The sequence below is a fragment of the Carlito syrichta genome, unplaced genomic scaffold, assembly GCF_000164805.1.
Source record: "Carlito syrichta isolate Samal-C Ts95f unplaced genomic scaffold, Tarsius_syrichta-2.0.1 Scaffold302955, whole genome shotgun sequence".
Classification (NCBI taxonomy): Eukaryota; Metazoa; Chordata; class Mammalia; order Primates; family Tarsiidae; genus Carlito; species Carlito syrichta.
The window spans coordinates 93,281-110,461 of NW_007247051.1; the positions used below are offsets into that span (position 1 = coordinate 93,281).

A 17,181-nucleotide genomic window follows, 5' to 3' on the forward strand; every position below is an offset into this window, starting at 1 on the left:
AATCCGGCAGACAGAAGTGTTTCCCACTCCAAATTCCCACAACACGAACCATGCATTAATTCATCTAGAGAAAACTGAACTTCACACAAACCATAGTTCATCATTAACAAATAAATCAAGAATAATAATATACACCTTATATTATATATACACCTGTAAGTATAAGATAGTTCTATAGATTGTCTAACCATGAATGAATTAAAGAATGAAACCCAGGATGACCACTTAGAGTCAATAAGCCACCGCCCTCGGGTCTTCTTGTATGAAGCGTACAAAGGAATAAGAGGAAGAAAGGATCATCACTTACTCATTGGATTCCACAGACTATCTAGAAATGTTAAAGCTACAGAAATTCTAAGGCTTGATTTAGACTTAGGCTGGACTTCAGCACCCAGTGGAGTCTTTCTGGAATCTAGTTATTGCTTAGGAGAAAAGGGAGAATTCAGGAAATCCCCCTTCAGTATAAGGCTGTCAATTCACTCCAGGCCTTTATGACAGTCAATACAGGAGTAGGAGATCACTTTTTCCTTCAAGCAGAATTGCCCCTGAGAGGCTGGTAACAATAAGGCATCTGGGAAGATGACACTTTTTCTGGCCACTCCAATATCACAGCAGTGGATGGGCCCTGACTTACTTTAACCAAGCAATCTGAGGGCCAGGAAAACACCACATACATTCATTTTCAGGATGTCCTTATAAGATAGTTTGTGAAATTTCCATTTCACAAATAAGCCTATTTACCGTCTGACGCACCAAAGGGTCACTATTTTGCATTCAACGTGTTCAAATAAAGCAAGTAAAGACGCTCTGAGCTTGCAGGGGTGTTTAGGACAAATTTACCCTCCCAAGGAGTCAGAGAGCAAAGACAAACATTTACTGTGAAACCAGCCAGGCCACCCCACGGAGGTCACACTCACTTGGTCTGGGCCTGACACAGTGCGTTAATGACCACGGACTTGCCCCCTCCAGTGGGCCCCACCACCATGGTCGTGTGTCGGGTTAACATGGTCTCGTACATTTGAACCACTTTATCCACCTGTGGGAGAAACATTGGCAGCTGGGTTAAAATAGATCTTCACCAAAAAAAGTTTTATTGATATAATTCATATACCACACAATTCACTCATTAAAATGGTACAAGTCAGTGGTTTTTAGTATATTCACAGGGTTGTGCCACCATCACCACAGTGCCTTTTTTTTTTTCTTTTTGAGTCGGAGTCTCACTCTGTTGCCCAGACTGTAGTGCAGTGGCACGATCACAGCTCACCACAGCCTCGACCTTCTGGGTCCGAGAGATCCTCCCGCCTCAGCCTCCCAAAGTGCTGGGATTACAGGCGTTGAGCCACTTGCCAGGCCTCCACAACCCATTTTAGAACATAATCACCTCTTTCCACAAAACGCCCTGTACCCTTTGGCCATCTCTGTCAGTTCCATTTCCTCCAGCCCCTGCAACCACCAATCTGCTTTGTCTCTATGGATTTGCCGGTTCTGGACATTTCATACAAACGGAATCCTACAACATGTGGCCTTTCGTGTCTGGCTTCTCTCACCCAGCACAATGTGTCAGGCTCGTTCATGTTGAAGCACGTGTCGGTTCTTCATGCTGTTTATGGCCTATTAGTATCCCACGGTATGGACAGACCACATCCTGTCTCATCTGTCAATCTGTTGGTTGATGGACATTGTGCTGCTTCCACTTTTTGGCTATTATGACAAATGCTGCTGTGAACGTGTGAACAAGTTTCTGAGTGGACATTTGTCCTCATTTCTCCTGGGTAGATATCTGGGAGTGAAATTGCTGGGCCATCCAGTAACTCTGTGTTTAACCTGTCCAGGAAGTGCTAGGCTGTTTTCCAAAGTGGCTGTGCCATTTTACATTCATGTCCGAAAACACATCTTCTTCAACAGCCACTTCCAGAGAAAATCAGGGCAAGGAAAAGCACAGCGAGACCCATCCATGGCTGGTGCCCACTGCCCATGGCATGGCGGCCGAGGCCTCTGGGTAGCTAGATACCCCAAGGCAGCCTGACCAGCCCAGCCACCCTGGTCCTGCGGTTCTGGGCGCTTACACTCTCAGTGGGACACTCTGCCAATATGTTTTTGGCTTAATGACAACATATACAACCTTACAGGCTTCAGATGATCAAAATCCTAACCCAGCAATGTTTAATTTAATTTTTTTTTTTTTTGTGAATGTGGCTCAGGGACAAAAAGGCAGGTAGGGACAGACACTAGATGGTTGATGCTCCAAAACAAAATATTTGAATCACCTGGTCATGTTGTGCCAAAAAAAAAAAAAAAAGATGAGTAGAATGAATATATACCTCTCTCCATACAACGGAATATTATTCAGTCTTAAAAAGGAAGGAGATTCTGACGCATAGATGAAACTTGAAGACCTTATACTAACTGAAAGAAGCCAGACACAGAAGGACAAATACTGAATGATTCCCCTTATAGGAGGTCTCCAGAGTGGTCAAATTCAGAGACAGAAAGTGGCAAGGTGGGTGCCAGGGCTGGAGGAGGGGGAATGCAAGTTGTCTGATGAGTTTGGAATGCTGGTTTCACAAGATGAAAGCGTTCTGGAGACGGATCCTGGTGATGGTGCACATCAGCGTGAATGTCCTTAATGCCACTGAACTGTACACGCAAAAGTGGTGAAGAGGGTAAACTGTCATGTATGTTTGATCACAATCAAAAAAGTGGGGGAAATGGTTAAGAGGGTCACACGTACACGCATTTTACCATAAATGTGTGTAAAGAACTGCAGAAACAAGCAGCCAACCAACTGAAAGGCTGCAGAGCCCACAGTGAGTGCCCATGGTCACACTGCTCACCTGAACGGGGAGGACCACGTAGCCACTCTCCTCCAGGACCTGTTCCACGGCATCGTTGAAATTGGGGTAGCGGACACGAGGGCAGTCGAGCCCAGGGAACAGGTCAGAAATCAAGCCCAGGAAGAGAGGGACGTCTTCAAACACAAACTTGGGCAGGTTCATGTCACGCAGGGCCCGCATCAGCACCACATCCTGGACGCAACGAAACACGGACGTTTGCAAGAGATTTCTGGAGAGACTAAGTTGTTGTCTGGAAACCTCTTATGAAATACAAAATGAGCCGGGCTCGGTGGCTCAGCCTGTAATCTTGCATTTTGGGAGGCTGAGGTGAGTGGATTGCCTGAGCCCGCGGTTCAAGACCCGCCTGGGCAACTTGGCGAGACTGCATCTCTACAATAAATCAAAAATTAGCCGGGTGTGGTAGCACGCGCCTGTAGTTGCAGCTACTTGGAAGGCCGAGGCAGAAGGATCGCTGGAGCCCAGCAGGTAGAGGCTGCGGTGGCCGGGAGCGGCCACTGCACTCAAGTCTGGGTGACAGAGGGAGACTCCAACTCAAAAAAAAAAAAAAAGAAAAGAAAAGAAATACAAAATGAAATTCGTATGTAAAGCTTGTATTTTTTTTTAATGTTTACATATACAGAGGATGCCAAAAAATGTATACATCTTAAGAAAGAAAGAAACGGTATTAAAATTGTAGTACTCAGGCTGAGGTGAGAGGATTGCCTGAGCCCATGGGTTCAAGACCAGCCTGGGCAGCTTGGTGAGACCTCATCTCTACAATAAATTAAAAAAATTAGCCAGGCATGGTGGCACATGCCTGTAGTTCCAGCTACTTGGAAGCCTGAGGCAGAAGGATCATCTGAGCCCAGCAGGTCGACACTGGGATGGCCATGAGCATGCCACTGCACTGCAGCATGGGCGACAGAGTAAGACTCCAACTCAAAAAATAAAAAAATGAAAAAAATTGTAATACTCAGCATATACCAATAACTTGACTTCTGCATTGTCAGCATCCAGACACTTTTTTTTTTTTTTTTTGAGTGAGTCTCACTCTGTCGCCCAGGCTAGAGTGCAGTGGCACGTTCACAGCCACCCCAGCCTTGACCTGCTGGGCTCAGGTGATCCTTCCACTTCAGTCCTCCAAGTAGCCGGAACTACAGGCACAAGCTACCATGCCCAGCTAATTTTTTATTTATTGTAGAGACGTGGTCTCACCAAGTTGCCCGGACTGGCCTCAAACCTGCAGGTTTCGGCAATCCACTTGCCTCAGCCTCCCAAAGTGCTGGGGTTACAGACTGAGCAATCAATCCTGGCCTAGGCACTTCTGATAGGGCAAACATCTCTTAAAATGTGTGTACATTTTTTGATACCACTGGTATTTAATGTACAAATATATAATAAATATATGGAGAAATTACATGTAATTTTAAATGTTTATATATTTGTATATTAAAATTTTATATGAAAATAAACATCAAAAATGAAGTCAATAAAAGTGAAATGTAAAATTTTACATAAAAATAAAAATCAAATAAGATGTAAAATTCTGTGAGTACAGTCACTAGGGAAATAGTGGGCCTATTGCTCATGAAACAGTTTTACAAGGTGAAAAGTTCCAGAGATGGAGGGACTGAACTTGAACTTTCGTGCCAATTCTGTGCAAAAACAATAATAATTGCCCCCCTCTCTTTTGTTGCAGAGAGAAAGTAAAAACTCACATGCACAATTTCATGAGAATTTAGTTTGTCCCTACCCATCCACCCTACCATTCTTAGATGACAGATTGACTCTTACTATTGAAGCATCATACATTTTGCTACTGCAGTGAAGACATTGAACTTGACCTTCAGGCAATGTCTGATTAGAAGTAAACAATAAGACGGGTAGGAAACCAAAGTAGGGCAAAACCCTACGTGAAGTGAAAGCTAAGACGTGAAACTTCCAGTCAAGAACCGTACTATACCCATCACCTCCCTCCCAGCATCGACTCAATGCTTGTGAGTCAAAGGAGGCCAAAGAAGGTCCCAGCACATGGCCCTTACCTCCTGAAGGTCAGGGGAGCCTCTCTTCAGCTCACCAGCCATCACCAGCACCGATTTCAGGGCTCTGAGTCCAAAATCATAATGGTGCTGCTTGGAGAGCTGCTCCCGGGCCAGCTTATACAGGACAGTCATCTTTTTGGCCAGAGTCTATTGGATGGAGGATCATTTTTTAAAAATACAGTAAGATAATGAGAAAGCACAGAACGTCACGATACAGATGCAAGAAAATGACTACAGACATTCCAGTGCAGCCGCTCTGTAAGTAAGCAACACTCATTACTAACTTTCAGAAATACCAGGGTGGGTCCTCAGTTTTAACTGTGGACAAGAAAACACTAACTCGAAAGAACATCTGGCTTACCAAGACCTGATGACTTTCTTAAAAAGCTGGGGAAAAACTTACCCGCCTTAAAGAACAGAACCCATTGCAGCCCTCATGCTCGAAAAATATGCTTCTTGCTTATTCTGACTGAAACCTAACCCTACTATTAAAGCTGCCACTGCTTTTGAGGACAAGTCAGTAGCCCAGACTATGTCAAGAATGTAAAACCCCACTGGTCCCTAAGGCAGGCGAGGGAATTTTAGTCATAAAAACTAAACAAGCCGGGCTCGGTGGCTCAGCCTGTAATCCCGCGCCTTTGGGAGGCTAAGGTGAGTGGATTGCCTGAGCCCGCGGGTTCGAGACCCGCCTGGGCAACTTGGCAAGACCTCATCTCTACAATAAATCAAAAAATCAGCCGGGCGTGGTAGCGCATGCCTGTAATTCCGGCTACTTGGAAGGCTGAGGCGGAAGGATCGCCAGAGCCCAGCAGGTCGAGGCTGCGGTGGCCGGGAGCGGCCACTGCACTCCAGTCTGGGCGACAGAGTGAGACTCCAACTCAAAAAAAAAAACAAAACAAAAAAACAAGCAGACCCGCCAGTGCAACTTGGCGAGACCTCGTCTCTACAATATATCAAAAATTAGCTAGGTGTGGTAGTGTGTGCCTGTAATTCCGGCTACTTGGAAGGCTGAGGCAGAAGGATCGCCAGAGCCCAGCAGGTCGAGGCTGCGGTGACCAGAAGTGTGCCACTGCATTCTAGTCTGGGCGACAGAGTGAGACTCCAACTCAAAAAAAAAAAACAAAAAGAAACTAAACAAGCAATCTCATCACATTATCTCAAAAATCCTGATGGTGTAATAGACAGTAAGTGCTGTCAATAAAATATATATTGCAGAAAAGCAATGTAACAACCCTTTATGTTAAAAGCATCCTCTATTTTGTACTCTTTCCAGAACCTTCTGGAAAGATCTATGTGTACTTTTTAAAGACATTTTAAAAGAGGATGACAGTTATCTATAAAAGGTTTTTTTAAATCCACATATTCTCAAGGGCATGAGAAGTGAAAGAAGCTTATCTCAAAAGGTTGCATATTGTATGTCTCCAGGGATAGAACATTCTCAGTGATAAAATTTTAGTAACTGGAGAATAGATCAGGGTTGCCAGGAGGAAGGATTGAGGGGAGGGTATGACCATGATGGGGTAACATGAGGGAGTTTCTTTGTGGTGATGGGACAGTTCCGTGTCCTGAGAGCAGTGACAGTAACTCCCATCCTCATGTATTAAAATATAGAACTGGCCGGACATGGTGGTTCACACAAGTCATCCCAGCATTTGGGAGGTCAAGGAGGGAGGATCGCTTGAGCTCAGGAATTCAAGGTCAGCCTGGGCAACACAGCAAGACCTCGTCTCTACAGAAAATTTAAAAAATTAGCCAGGTGTGGTGGTGTGCGCCTGTAGTCCCAGCTATTCAGGAAGCTTAGGCGGGAGAACCGCCTGAGCTCAGGAGGTTGAAGCTGCAGTGAGCACTGCAGTGCACTGCCACTGCACTCCAGCCTGGGCGACAGAGCGAGACCTCCAACTAAAAAAAAAAAAAAAAAGAAAAGTCATAGCACTACATGCACCCACCAGAGAGAGAGAGTGTGAAACCTGGTAGAATCCAAATGAAGTGCATAGCTGAGTTAATGGCATTTGTACCAGCGTCAGTTTCCTGGTTGTGATGATGAACTGTGGCTATGTAAGACACTCTCGTGGGGAAGGGGACACAGTGTGACTATTGTTGCAACCTCTTGTGCAACTTAAATTATTCCCAAATTGAAACTTATAACTTAAAAAAAGGTGAGGCAAGGCCAGGTGCGGTGGCTCGCGCCTGTATTCCCAGCACTTTGAGAGACAGAGGCGAGAGGATTGCCTGAGCCCAGGGATTCGAGATCAGCCAGGACAACATGGTAAGACCTCGTCTCTACAATAAATCAAAAAAAATGAGCTGGGCGTGGTAGCGCGCGCGCCTGTAGTTCCAGCTCCTTGGAAGACTGAGGCGGAAGGATCTCTGGAGCCCAGCAGATTGAGGCTGCAGTGGCCGTGACCAGCCTGGGTGACAGTGAGACTCTAACTCTGAAAAACATTTGTTTTAATTTTTTTAAAAATTGTTTTTAAAGGTAGGGAGGCAGGGAGGAGACAAACAAGGCGACACGTGTTCAAGAGTCCCGCAGCCCACACGAGTCCCACGCCCCTGGCCGGAAGCAGGTCCAGCAGCCGGGCCCCACCTTGGCCCACAGGAAGCCCTCGGAGAACAGCATGATCTCGCAGATCTGCTGCATGTCGGGCACAATCACCACCACCGGGCGGAACAGCGCCTTCACCGACTCGGGCAGCTCCGTGCGGCCCGCGTAGCCGGGGTTCATGGTGATGAAGATCCCCATTCGCGAATCCAGGGAGATCTCCTGCCCTTCGAACTGGAGGGTGAGAGGGAAAAGCGGTGGGGTCACGCGGCCGCCGCCCCAGGAGAGGAGGCCTGGGCGGCCCGCGGGGCGTTATTCTCATGGTGCGAGGCGGGGGCTGCCGTTTGTCTTTCTCTTCCCAGGTGCCAAGTGTAGACCTCTTCTCCTCCCCTAAGGCTGACCCCCCACCCTCTGGTCTGAACCAAGCGGCCGAGGTCCGGAAAGCCCGCAGCCCAGGGCTGATGCAAGGCACTGTGTGACCCCCCCCCCACAGGGCACTGGACCTCTCTGGGTCTTGGTTTCCTCTTCTGCACGTCGTGGTGACTGGATGAGATGGCACAGGTGAGAGCACCCAGTCCCGTCCTGCACACAGTTTCCCTCCCTCATGCCCTCCGGACCTTCCCCAGCCCACCCCGCCTGGGTGCCTGGACTTAATGTAGTCCACCCTCCCTAAAGAATCCCACCTCGGCATCCTTCAAGAAGCCAGACTTAGCGGGGCACAGTGGCTCACACCTGTCATCCCGGCCCTTTGGGAGGCAGAGCTGAGAGGATTGCCTGAGCCCAGGGGTTGCAGACCAGCATAGGCAACATGGGGAGACTTCATCTCTGTATATCAAAAAATCAGCCGGGCATGGTGGCACACACCTGTAGTTCCAGCTACTTGGGAAGCTGAGGCAGAAGGATCGCCTGAGCCCAGCAAGTGGACGCTGTGGTAAGTGCATGCCACTGCACTCCAGCCTGGGCAACAGAGTGAGACCCAACTCAAAAAAAAAAAAAAAAAAAGATAGTTCTAGCTACTTGGAAGGAAGAGGCAGAAGGATCGCCTGAGCCCAGCGCAGATCGAGGCTGCGGTGGCAGTGAGCATGCCACACTATCCAGTCTGGGCAACAGAGTGAGACTCCTATTCAAAAAAAGAGATAGAGAAAAGAAAAAGAAGCCAGTCTTCAATTCTCAAGTTGCCCCAAGTACCAACAAACTGCAGAAATCCCCATATTCTTAGCCTCTTTAGCCGAAGTCCCAGTGAACTTTTCTGTCAACTAAAATTTCACTTTTCTTTTGGTTGTTTGCCGGATAGGCAGAGGACAGAAGTTTCCATTTTTAGGAGGCCCAGGCTACATCACTGACAAGAGGGCAGCCCAGCAGATAGCTGACGCTTTCCCCCAAACGAGGCTACCGTCTGTCTCTCAAGTCTGCCCTAAGCCCATCCTCATCCCTCCTCGGGGTCCCATGAGAGGCCCAGATGCTCTTTCCGGGAACTACACACCGCAGGGGTTCAATTTCCCCTCCCATAGGGACAGTCAGCTCAACCCTAAAATAGTTCGGAAGAACTAACTGAGAGACAATCTGTCCGGAACCTTTACTGGAATTCTGAGCATATTTAACAGTATCTAGTGTATACAATCTTCTGACAGTGACCCCCGGCCGAGGTCTGGGGAGAAAGCAGGCAGGATGCCAGGACCACCAGTCCAAGCTGAATTTTGATCCTGAACCTCCCAATGGGGCTCTGGAGGAAGTGTAGGAGTTTTCAGGTAAAGGAAGAGAAGGGACAATTCCAGGCAGATGAGGACACACGTGATGTCACAGGACATGGTGTGACTGCAGAGTGAGTGGCACAAGGTGACGAGTTTGCAGGGCACACAGGGGTGAGGACAGAGGCAGGAGGGGCAGCGGGACGTAGGGAGCACAGAGGGTCCCAGTGTGGGGAAATGGCCCAGCCATGCTGTCCTGTGTCATCAGATAACCCACTTCTGGGCTACCTGAATCATCTATCTAGTAAGATGGTGTTTCTCCAAATTCTGGTCCCGCTTAATCTGATGTAATTTGACGCAGACTGCTCAAACTCGAGTTTGCAAGCATATCCTTGGACAGGGAGGAGATTGGTGAATTCTCATTTTTTTAAAAATTTTGCCTTCTTACTTTGATAACAACCTTTATTTTTTATTTTTATTTTATTTTTATTTTTTTGAGTTGGAGTCTCACTCGGTCGCCCAGACCGGAGTGCAGTGGCCGCTCCCGGCCACCGCAGCCTCGACCTGCTGGGCTCCGGCGATCCTTCCACCTCAGCCTTCCGAGTAGCCGGAATGACAGGCGCGCGCTACCACGCCCAGCTAATATTTTGATTGATTGTAGAGATGAGGTCTCGCTGCCCAGGCGGGTCTCGAACGCGCGGGCTCAGGCAATCCACTCACCTCAGCCTCCCAAAGGTGCGGGATCACAAGCTGAGCCACCAAGCCTGGCTTTGATAACAGCCTTTAAAATCCCACTCGTTATAATGCCATACGTTTACAAGGCATGAGGGCAAAATGTCCTGCTCACTGTAATAATCTGGTTGGCTGGAACACGGACTTTCTAAGTCGGGTTTTCTCAAACTTGGGAAGTCACCAAGAATGTGGGTTTTCCCCCCTTCTAGGGGGCCTGCACATCACTTCTTTGGAAGCACCACCCCACCTGTCTGCAACGACTGGTTCTAGGTCTGGGATGCGTTTGAAGCTCTTGGACCATTACAATCCTCCGTCATCAAGGATGATAATTTGGGGAAACCCGACCATCTCAACTGGAAAACAGAAGTCCAACAGATCTTCTTCCACAGGAAGCCTGTTCTGAAAAGACAATCCCTCCCCCCGCCCTCATCTGCGGTTTCAGGGGGGGTGTCTGGGGACAGGGTGCTTTCACCTGGAACTTGGTCAGCTGATGGATCAGAGCATTCCGGATCGTATGGATCTGAGATGAGATCACGGAGAGCACAGAGGCGTCGATGCGGTTAAACTCATCAAAACAGCCCCACGCCCCACACTGGGCGAGGCCAGAGAAAATCTTCCCCACAGCCTAGAAGGCGAGAAGTGTCATCATCTCTAAACTGCAAGCATCACATTCAAGGAACACATTTTCCAAATTAAAGCAAACAATGAGATCGGTGGCTAAGGCAGAGAAGCAGCCCGCCAGCCACCCCACTAACGGGTCTTTCTGGCAAGATTGCCAAGGCTTCACACGGGCCGGCTCCCGCCCCGGACTTTACAAATCAAGATTTTTTGGTGTAAGACTCCAGATTTCTGGCTTCTCTTGAAATGTGGGGAAAATTGAGCCGCACTGGGTCCACTTTCCCAAGAAGTGACAATTAGTCAAAGTCAAACAGTGGCGCCCTCTTTAGACAGTGTTGCTCTCCGTTTGGCCACAGATCCCACCCCTCTCTATTGTCTCTGCAGGCTGCTTTACTCATTACCTATCTACCTGACCCTGGTAGGCTATTAAGTTTGGGACTCTTGTTCTACAGGTCACTCACAAAGCGAAATCTTTAAGCAGACACATTTCAGTTTCTGAGGCTGTGGTGGTGAAAGCTTTTCTACTGTATTCTTCCAGCTGTCACCATGTCATTTCACAGAAGACTAAGAGGTGAAATGCCACGTCCCGCTCTAAGCACTCTGCCTAATGAGACAGCGCCGAAACGACAGCAGGGCCTTACTTTGTAATCCATGCCTTCACCGCAGTTGGTCACGACACAGAGCAAACCCAAGGCTTTGGCGAGGTCCTTGGTGGTCTCAGTTTTGCCGGTACCTGCTGGGCCAGCAGGGGCCCCACCCAGGTACATGGACAGTGCCTGTGATAAGCCAGATGCAAAAGATGTGTTTTCTGATGCACAGAAGGAAGCAGGTGTCATTTCCAAATGCATCCCTGGGACAGCAGGTGCGAGATGGTGGTGGTTAATTTCATGAGTCAGCTTGTCTGGGCCACAAGATGCCCAGATAGCTGGCTAAGCATGATTTCTGGGTGTGTCTGCAGGGCATTTAGGGAGAGAGTCACATTTGAATTGCTTGTGGGTTGAGTATACTTGGGTGGCTATCATCCAAACCGCTGAAGCCTGACTAGAACTAGAAAAGATGAGGGTCCCGGCACAGGGGCTCACGCCTGCAATCCCAGCACTTTGGGAGACCAGGGTGGGAAGACCGCTTGCGGCCAGGAGTTTGAGACCAGCCTGGGCAACATAGGGAGACCTCGTCTCTACGAAAAATCAAAAAATTAACCAGGCGTAGTAGCGCACACCTGTAGACCCAGCTGCTCGGGAGGCTGAGGTAGGAGGATCGCCTGAGCCCAGGAATTCCAGACTGTGGCGAGCTGTGTGACAGAGTAAGACCCTGACAAAAAAAAAAAAGATGGAAGACAGTGAATTAACTGCCTGACTGCTTGAGCTAGGACATCAGGCTTCCACTCTTGACACTCCTGGCTCTCAGGCCTTCAGACCCAGACTGGGGTCTACACTGCTGGCTGCCAGACCTTCCAACCACCCCCATGCCTTTCCTGGTTCTCTGGCTTGCAGACAGAAGATTATGGGACTAATCAGTTTCTGTAATCAGGTGAGTGGATACTTCATGATAAATCTCTTCCTAGATATCCATCTAGGTAATATCTAGGTGTGGGGAGAGAGGTCCTATCAGGTCTGTTTCTCTGGAGTATTCTGACTAATACAGAAAAGTTTACACTCTTTTTTCAAAAACAAGGACTTTATCACTCACAGCACAGGAGACTGAATGGGCCTCCCGTTCTCACTCAGCCCCTTTGCCCCCATTCCCCCAAGTCCCACAGGAAGGGATATGGAGACAGGCCAGGGTGTACGTTGCACCCACAGTGGGTACGAGTCATAGCCGAGGAACATGAGTTTAGGAAACCATTAAGCTAGTTGGACATGGTGGTTCACACCTGTCATCCCAGCTACTCAGGAGGCTGAGGCAAGAGGATCCTTGAGCCCGGGAGTTTGAGACTATCGTACGCCAAAAACCACCCATCCCATAAGCAGTCTTGGGATCCTTGCAAACCTACCCAAACTCTGCCTGGACAGAGTCTTATCTTCATTATCCTAGACAACAAGCAAATCTTCCCTCTGTCCCAGAGGAAGACGCTACCTCTACTGTCTAAGGCTGTTCCCTTGAACAGACAATCCAGAAAAAAAGCTGTCACAAGACATGCAAAAACATGGCACACACACCCTCTCTGACAGTCACCATCTGTGACATTTCTGCATTTTTCCATTGGCATCTACTGACCCTCCCATCAATTGTGTTTGGCGCCTGTCCTGAGGACGCTTACATCCTGATCCCAAATGGTGACACTCGGGTCATATCCCAGATGGAAAACCTTTAAGAGATTTCAAAGCAATGATCTCCCTTGCTACTTCCATCACCCAGTCGCGCTCAGGGAGAAACACCCAGTCCCAAGGCAAGTGGCAACGGCAGGTGCCGGGCTGGCAGTCACCTGGGTGAGTGTCAGGTAGATCCGGTCCGTGAGGGGCGTGATGACCAGCCTCCCATTCAGGCCCATATACTCGTAGCCGTAGCCAAAGGTCCCCGTGCACTGGCGGATGTTCAGCTCGTCGGGCTCTCGGTCCCAGTAGAACCGCAGCTGGCTTTCCCACTCGAACTCCCTGGCCTCGAGGATGCTGCACGGCGAGGAATGTGTCCCAGGGAGATGGTTGGGGGGGCCGGAGAGCGACAAAGGGCCCCCTCTGAAATGCGGGGCCCTGGGCAGACACTCACCTGCCTCTTATGAGAGAGTCCACGATGTCTCTGGCGTGCACGTCGATGATGAGCACCGTGTTGTATTTCTTCCTGTCGTTTTTGCTCAGGGGCATGGTTATGCGCGTGACCAGCTCATCGATCTGCTGGTGCATTTTCTTGCCGTAGTTCTTCATGGCCTGCTTCTGGCCTCCCTGCACTTTGCGGAAGACGTCCTCCACCTCCCAGGTCCACCACACCTGGCTGGCGGCCAGCACTACCATACCCTGGTACAGGAGCATCCAGTCGACTCTGCAGAAAGAGCACCTTTGAGATTCTGACCCATCAGGGGCTAGTACCACATCAGCCCCGTGAGGCACTTATTGCTTTGACCTGGAAGAGGGAAAGCAAAGGACAAGGTTTAGGTTAAGCAACTGTCAGTGGGACTCCTCTGATGAGGTAGTGAAATGCCAGGCCATCGACACACCCCCACCAAAAAAAAAAGTTGTAGGTACCTGACTGGACATATTGACGAAAGATACCAAACTCTGAACAATATTTCAAAAGGGGTTTAGTATAAGCCAAATGTGAGTGACCTAGGCACGGGGCACAGTCCCAGAAGCTTCTGGAAACATGTGCTCAGAATCGTTGAATTATAGCTTGGCTTCATGCATTTTTAGGGAGACAGAGGTGACAGGCAAAACGTAAATCAATACATGTGAGATTCGCATTGGTTCAGCCTGGGAAGGAAGATAGGGCATCTCCCAGGGAGGGGGTGGAGGGAGGTGGCTTGCAGGTCTCATAGATGAAGTCAAAGGTTTTTTTACTGCAATTGGTAGAAAGGCTTGAGCTCTGTTTAAAGAATTTTGAAATTAGTAAAAGAAAGGCTGGTTTAAGATGGAGAGGGCTGGGCACGTCAAGGTTTTTGATCCAAAGATGAAGCCTCTAAATAGCAAGCTTCAGAGAGAATAAGTAGTAAGTGTCTTTAAAGGCACCTGGGGCCGGGCACGGATGCTGTCATCCCAGCACTTTGGGAGGGGGAGGCGAGAGGATTGCCTGAGCCCAAGGGTTCAAGGCCAGCCTGGGCAACATGGCGCAACCTCGTCTCTACAATAAATCAAAAAATTAGCTGGGCATGGTGGCACATGCCTGTAGTCCCAGCTACTTGGGAGGCTGAGGCAGAAGGATCACCTGAGCCCAGAAGGTCAAGGCTTTGGTAGCCACTGAACTCCAGCCTGGGCAACAGAGTGGGACCTTGACTCACCAAAAAAAAAAAAACTATTAAAAGGTGCCTACGAGTCCCCAGGAAGGGGATTCTACACAGATGCAAGTTTCCCCAGACTTTTTTTTGTAGGGTCATAAAATAGTTTTGATTTCCTTCTTTATCTGTCATGCCATGTTATACCAGAATGAGTTGGAAAGTAAACCACATTATATAGGGTTAATAAAAGCCTGTCTAGTGAGACATTGTGGGGTGTGACTCCCCAGACCCCTTAGTTAGATATTTGGCAAGAAGGACAAAAAAAGTCAGAGTTTAGTCCTCACACGGGAAGGTGTCAGATCACTTTTAAAAAACATTCGCCGGGCGCAGTGGCTTAAGCCTATCATCCCAGCACCCTGGGAGGCCAAGGCGAGACGATTGTCTGAGTCCAGGGGTGAGCCTCGTCCCTACAATAAATCAAAATTAGCTGGGTGTGATAGCATGTGCCTGTAGTTCCAGCTGCTTGGAAGGCTGAGATGGAAGGGCCACCTGAGCCTAGCAGGTTGACGCTGGGGTGGCTTGTGAGCATGCCACTGCCCTCCAGCCTGGGCGAGTGAGCCTCCAACTCAAAAAAAAAAAAAAAATCTTCAAAGGGGTTCAGAATGACTTAGTAGTATCATGGGTTCCTTGTGAGTAAAAAAACTCCAACAAAGACTTTCATAACCTCTGACCACACTGCCCAGGTTTCCAGCCCTGTTACAGCTTCCTGAGTGTCACCCACTGTCACCCAAACCTAATCAATTACATATAGACATATTGGGAACACGGGTTGTAGTCTTTGTTTCTTCAAAAATGTATCATGTGATACAAGTTACCCTGAACCTTACTTTTCTCATTTTTTTTTTTAATTTTGAGTCAGGGTCTCAGTCTGTCACCCAAGTTGGAGTGCAGTGGCATGATCACAGCTCACCATATCCTCCACCACCTGGGCTCAGACACTCCTCCTGCCTCAGCCTCCCAAGTAGCTGGATACCACTGGGTATCAAAACCTGACATTGATACATTAGTTTTACAGAAACACAGTCAAATTTCCCACTAGTTTTGTTCTCATTTTTCTAAACTTTTTTTTTTTTTTTTTTGAGTTGGAGTCTCACTCTGTCGCCCAGAATGGAGTGCAGTGGATGCTTCCGGCCACTGCAGCCTCGATCTGCTGGGCTCCAGCGATCCTTCCGCCTCAGCCTTCCCAGTAGATGGAATTACAAGCGCATGCTACCACGCCCGGCTGATTTTTTGATCTATTGTAGAGATGAGGTCTCGCTGCCCAGGCGGGTCTCGAACCCGCGGGCTCAGGCAATCCCCTCACCTCAACCTCCCAAAGGCGCGAGATTACAGGCTGAGCCTCCGAGCCCGGCTTTTTCTAAACTTTATAATTAAAAAATATTTTTAAAGAAGAAGTCTTAGGTGTATATACACTAACTATATTATATGGTTTATGTGTAGCCCAAGACAATTCCTCTTTACTTGGAAGCCAGGGATGCTGAAAGGTTGGACACCCCTGCTCTAAACCAAAGCTTTAACATTTTTTCCAGGCAGTCAGTTCCTCAGCATACCCCTGAATATATCTACATACACCTAATTACATAAAAATGCAAACAAATTTTTGATATGCCACAGTACCTCAGGAACAGTAGGGTCATGATTATATCAATATTATGCTGTTCTCTAATCACTTCTTTTTTATTTCATTTTTTAGAGACAGGGTCTCTCTCACTAGAGAGAAGTGGTGTGATCATAGCTCACTGTAGCCTTGAACTCCTGGGCTCGAGAAATCCTTCTGCCTCAGCCTCCCAAGAAGCTGGAACTACAGGCACATACCACTATGCCCACCTTTTTTTTTCCTTTTTATATTTTTGTGAAGACAGGGTCTCCCTGTATTGCACAGGTTGGTCTCAAACTCCTGGCCTCAAGTGATTCCCCTCCCAGCTTCCCAAAGCACTGGGAGTACTAATAATTCATTTTTAAATAGATGTTTTCACTTTGCAAAATCAAAAAGTGTATAAAATCAAGAGGACAGTGGTCTGATGATAACAATAAAGACTTTATGTCTGTATAAAGGACCTGTCAAATATACTATAACTTTACTGGATTCCCACCTAAATCTGAGAGAACAAGTTTTCCAAAGACTCTTTATGTATTTTGAGTTCAACTGTGCACTTAGCTACTAGGAGCAGGCATGGCTCAGGTGACACCCTGAAGTCTCTCTGGTCACAAAAATCAAGAAATGATTGCAATTCATTATATATATACATTTTTTGTTTTGTTTGTTTTGTTTTGTTTTGTTTTGTTGAGTCAGAGTCTCCCTCTGTCACCCAGGCTGCAGTGCAATGGCATACTCACAGCCACCACAGTCTTGACCTTTAGGACTCAGGCGATCCTTCTGCCTCAGTCTATTAAGTAGCTGGAAGTACAGGCTTGAGCCACCATGCCCAGCTAATTTTTATTTATTTATTTATTGTAGAGAAGAGGTCTCACCATGTTGCCCAGGCTGGTCTCGAAACCCTGGACTCAGGCAATCCTCTCACCTCTGCCTCCCAAAGTGCCGGGATTACAGGCGTGAGTCACCGTGCCTGGCCTTCATTACTTATTTTAGGAACAATTTTACATACACACAACCACTCCTACAGGACACCTGGCTTCTGTGGGTTCACCAAGTCAGTGGTTCTCGTGCTTGGACATGCTGGAAATCTTCTGGGAGACTGGTAGAAACACCGATTCCCAAGTCTCATCTGCAGAGTTCTGATGCGCAGGCGCGGGATGGGGCCTGAGAACCTGCATCTCTTTTTTTTTTTTTTTTTTTGAG

At 48.0% G+C, this 17,181-nt stretch overlaps 1 protein-coding gene across 1 annotated transcript in view; it reads right to left on the reverse strand.

Moving 5' to 3' along the window:
* Positions 1–17,181, reverse strand: part of DNAH10 (dynein axonemal heavy chain 10) — a 173,439-nt gene that overhangs the window by 71,921 nt on the left and 84,337 nt on the right. Inside the window, exons 32-39 of the mRNA XM_021711970.1 lie at positions 13,163–13,432; positions 12,882–13,065; positions 11,098–11,232; positions 10,311–10,463; positions 7,464–7,652; positions 4,880–5,026; positions 2,838–3,029; positions 918–1,036 (exon numbers count right to left, since the gene is read on the reverse strand). Coding sequence (XP_021567645.1) covers positions 918–1,036; positions 2,838–3,029; positions 4,880–5,026; positions 7,464–7,652; positions 10,311–10,463; positions 11,098–11,232; positions 12,882–13,065; positions 13,163–13,432 — 1,389 coding nt within the window. The remainder of the gene's footprint in view (positions 1–917; positions 1,037–2,837; positions 3,030–4,879; positions 5,027–7,463; positions 7,653–10,310; positions 10,464–11,097; positions 11,233–12,881; positions 13,066–13,162; positions 13,433–17,181) is intronic.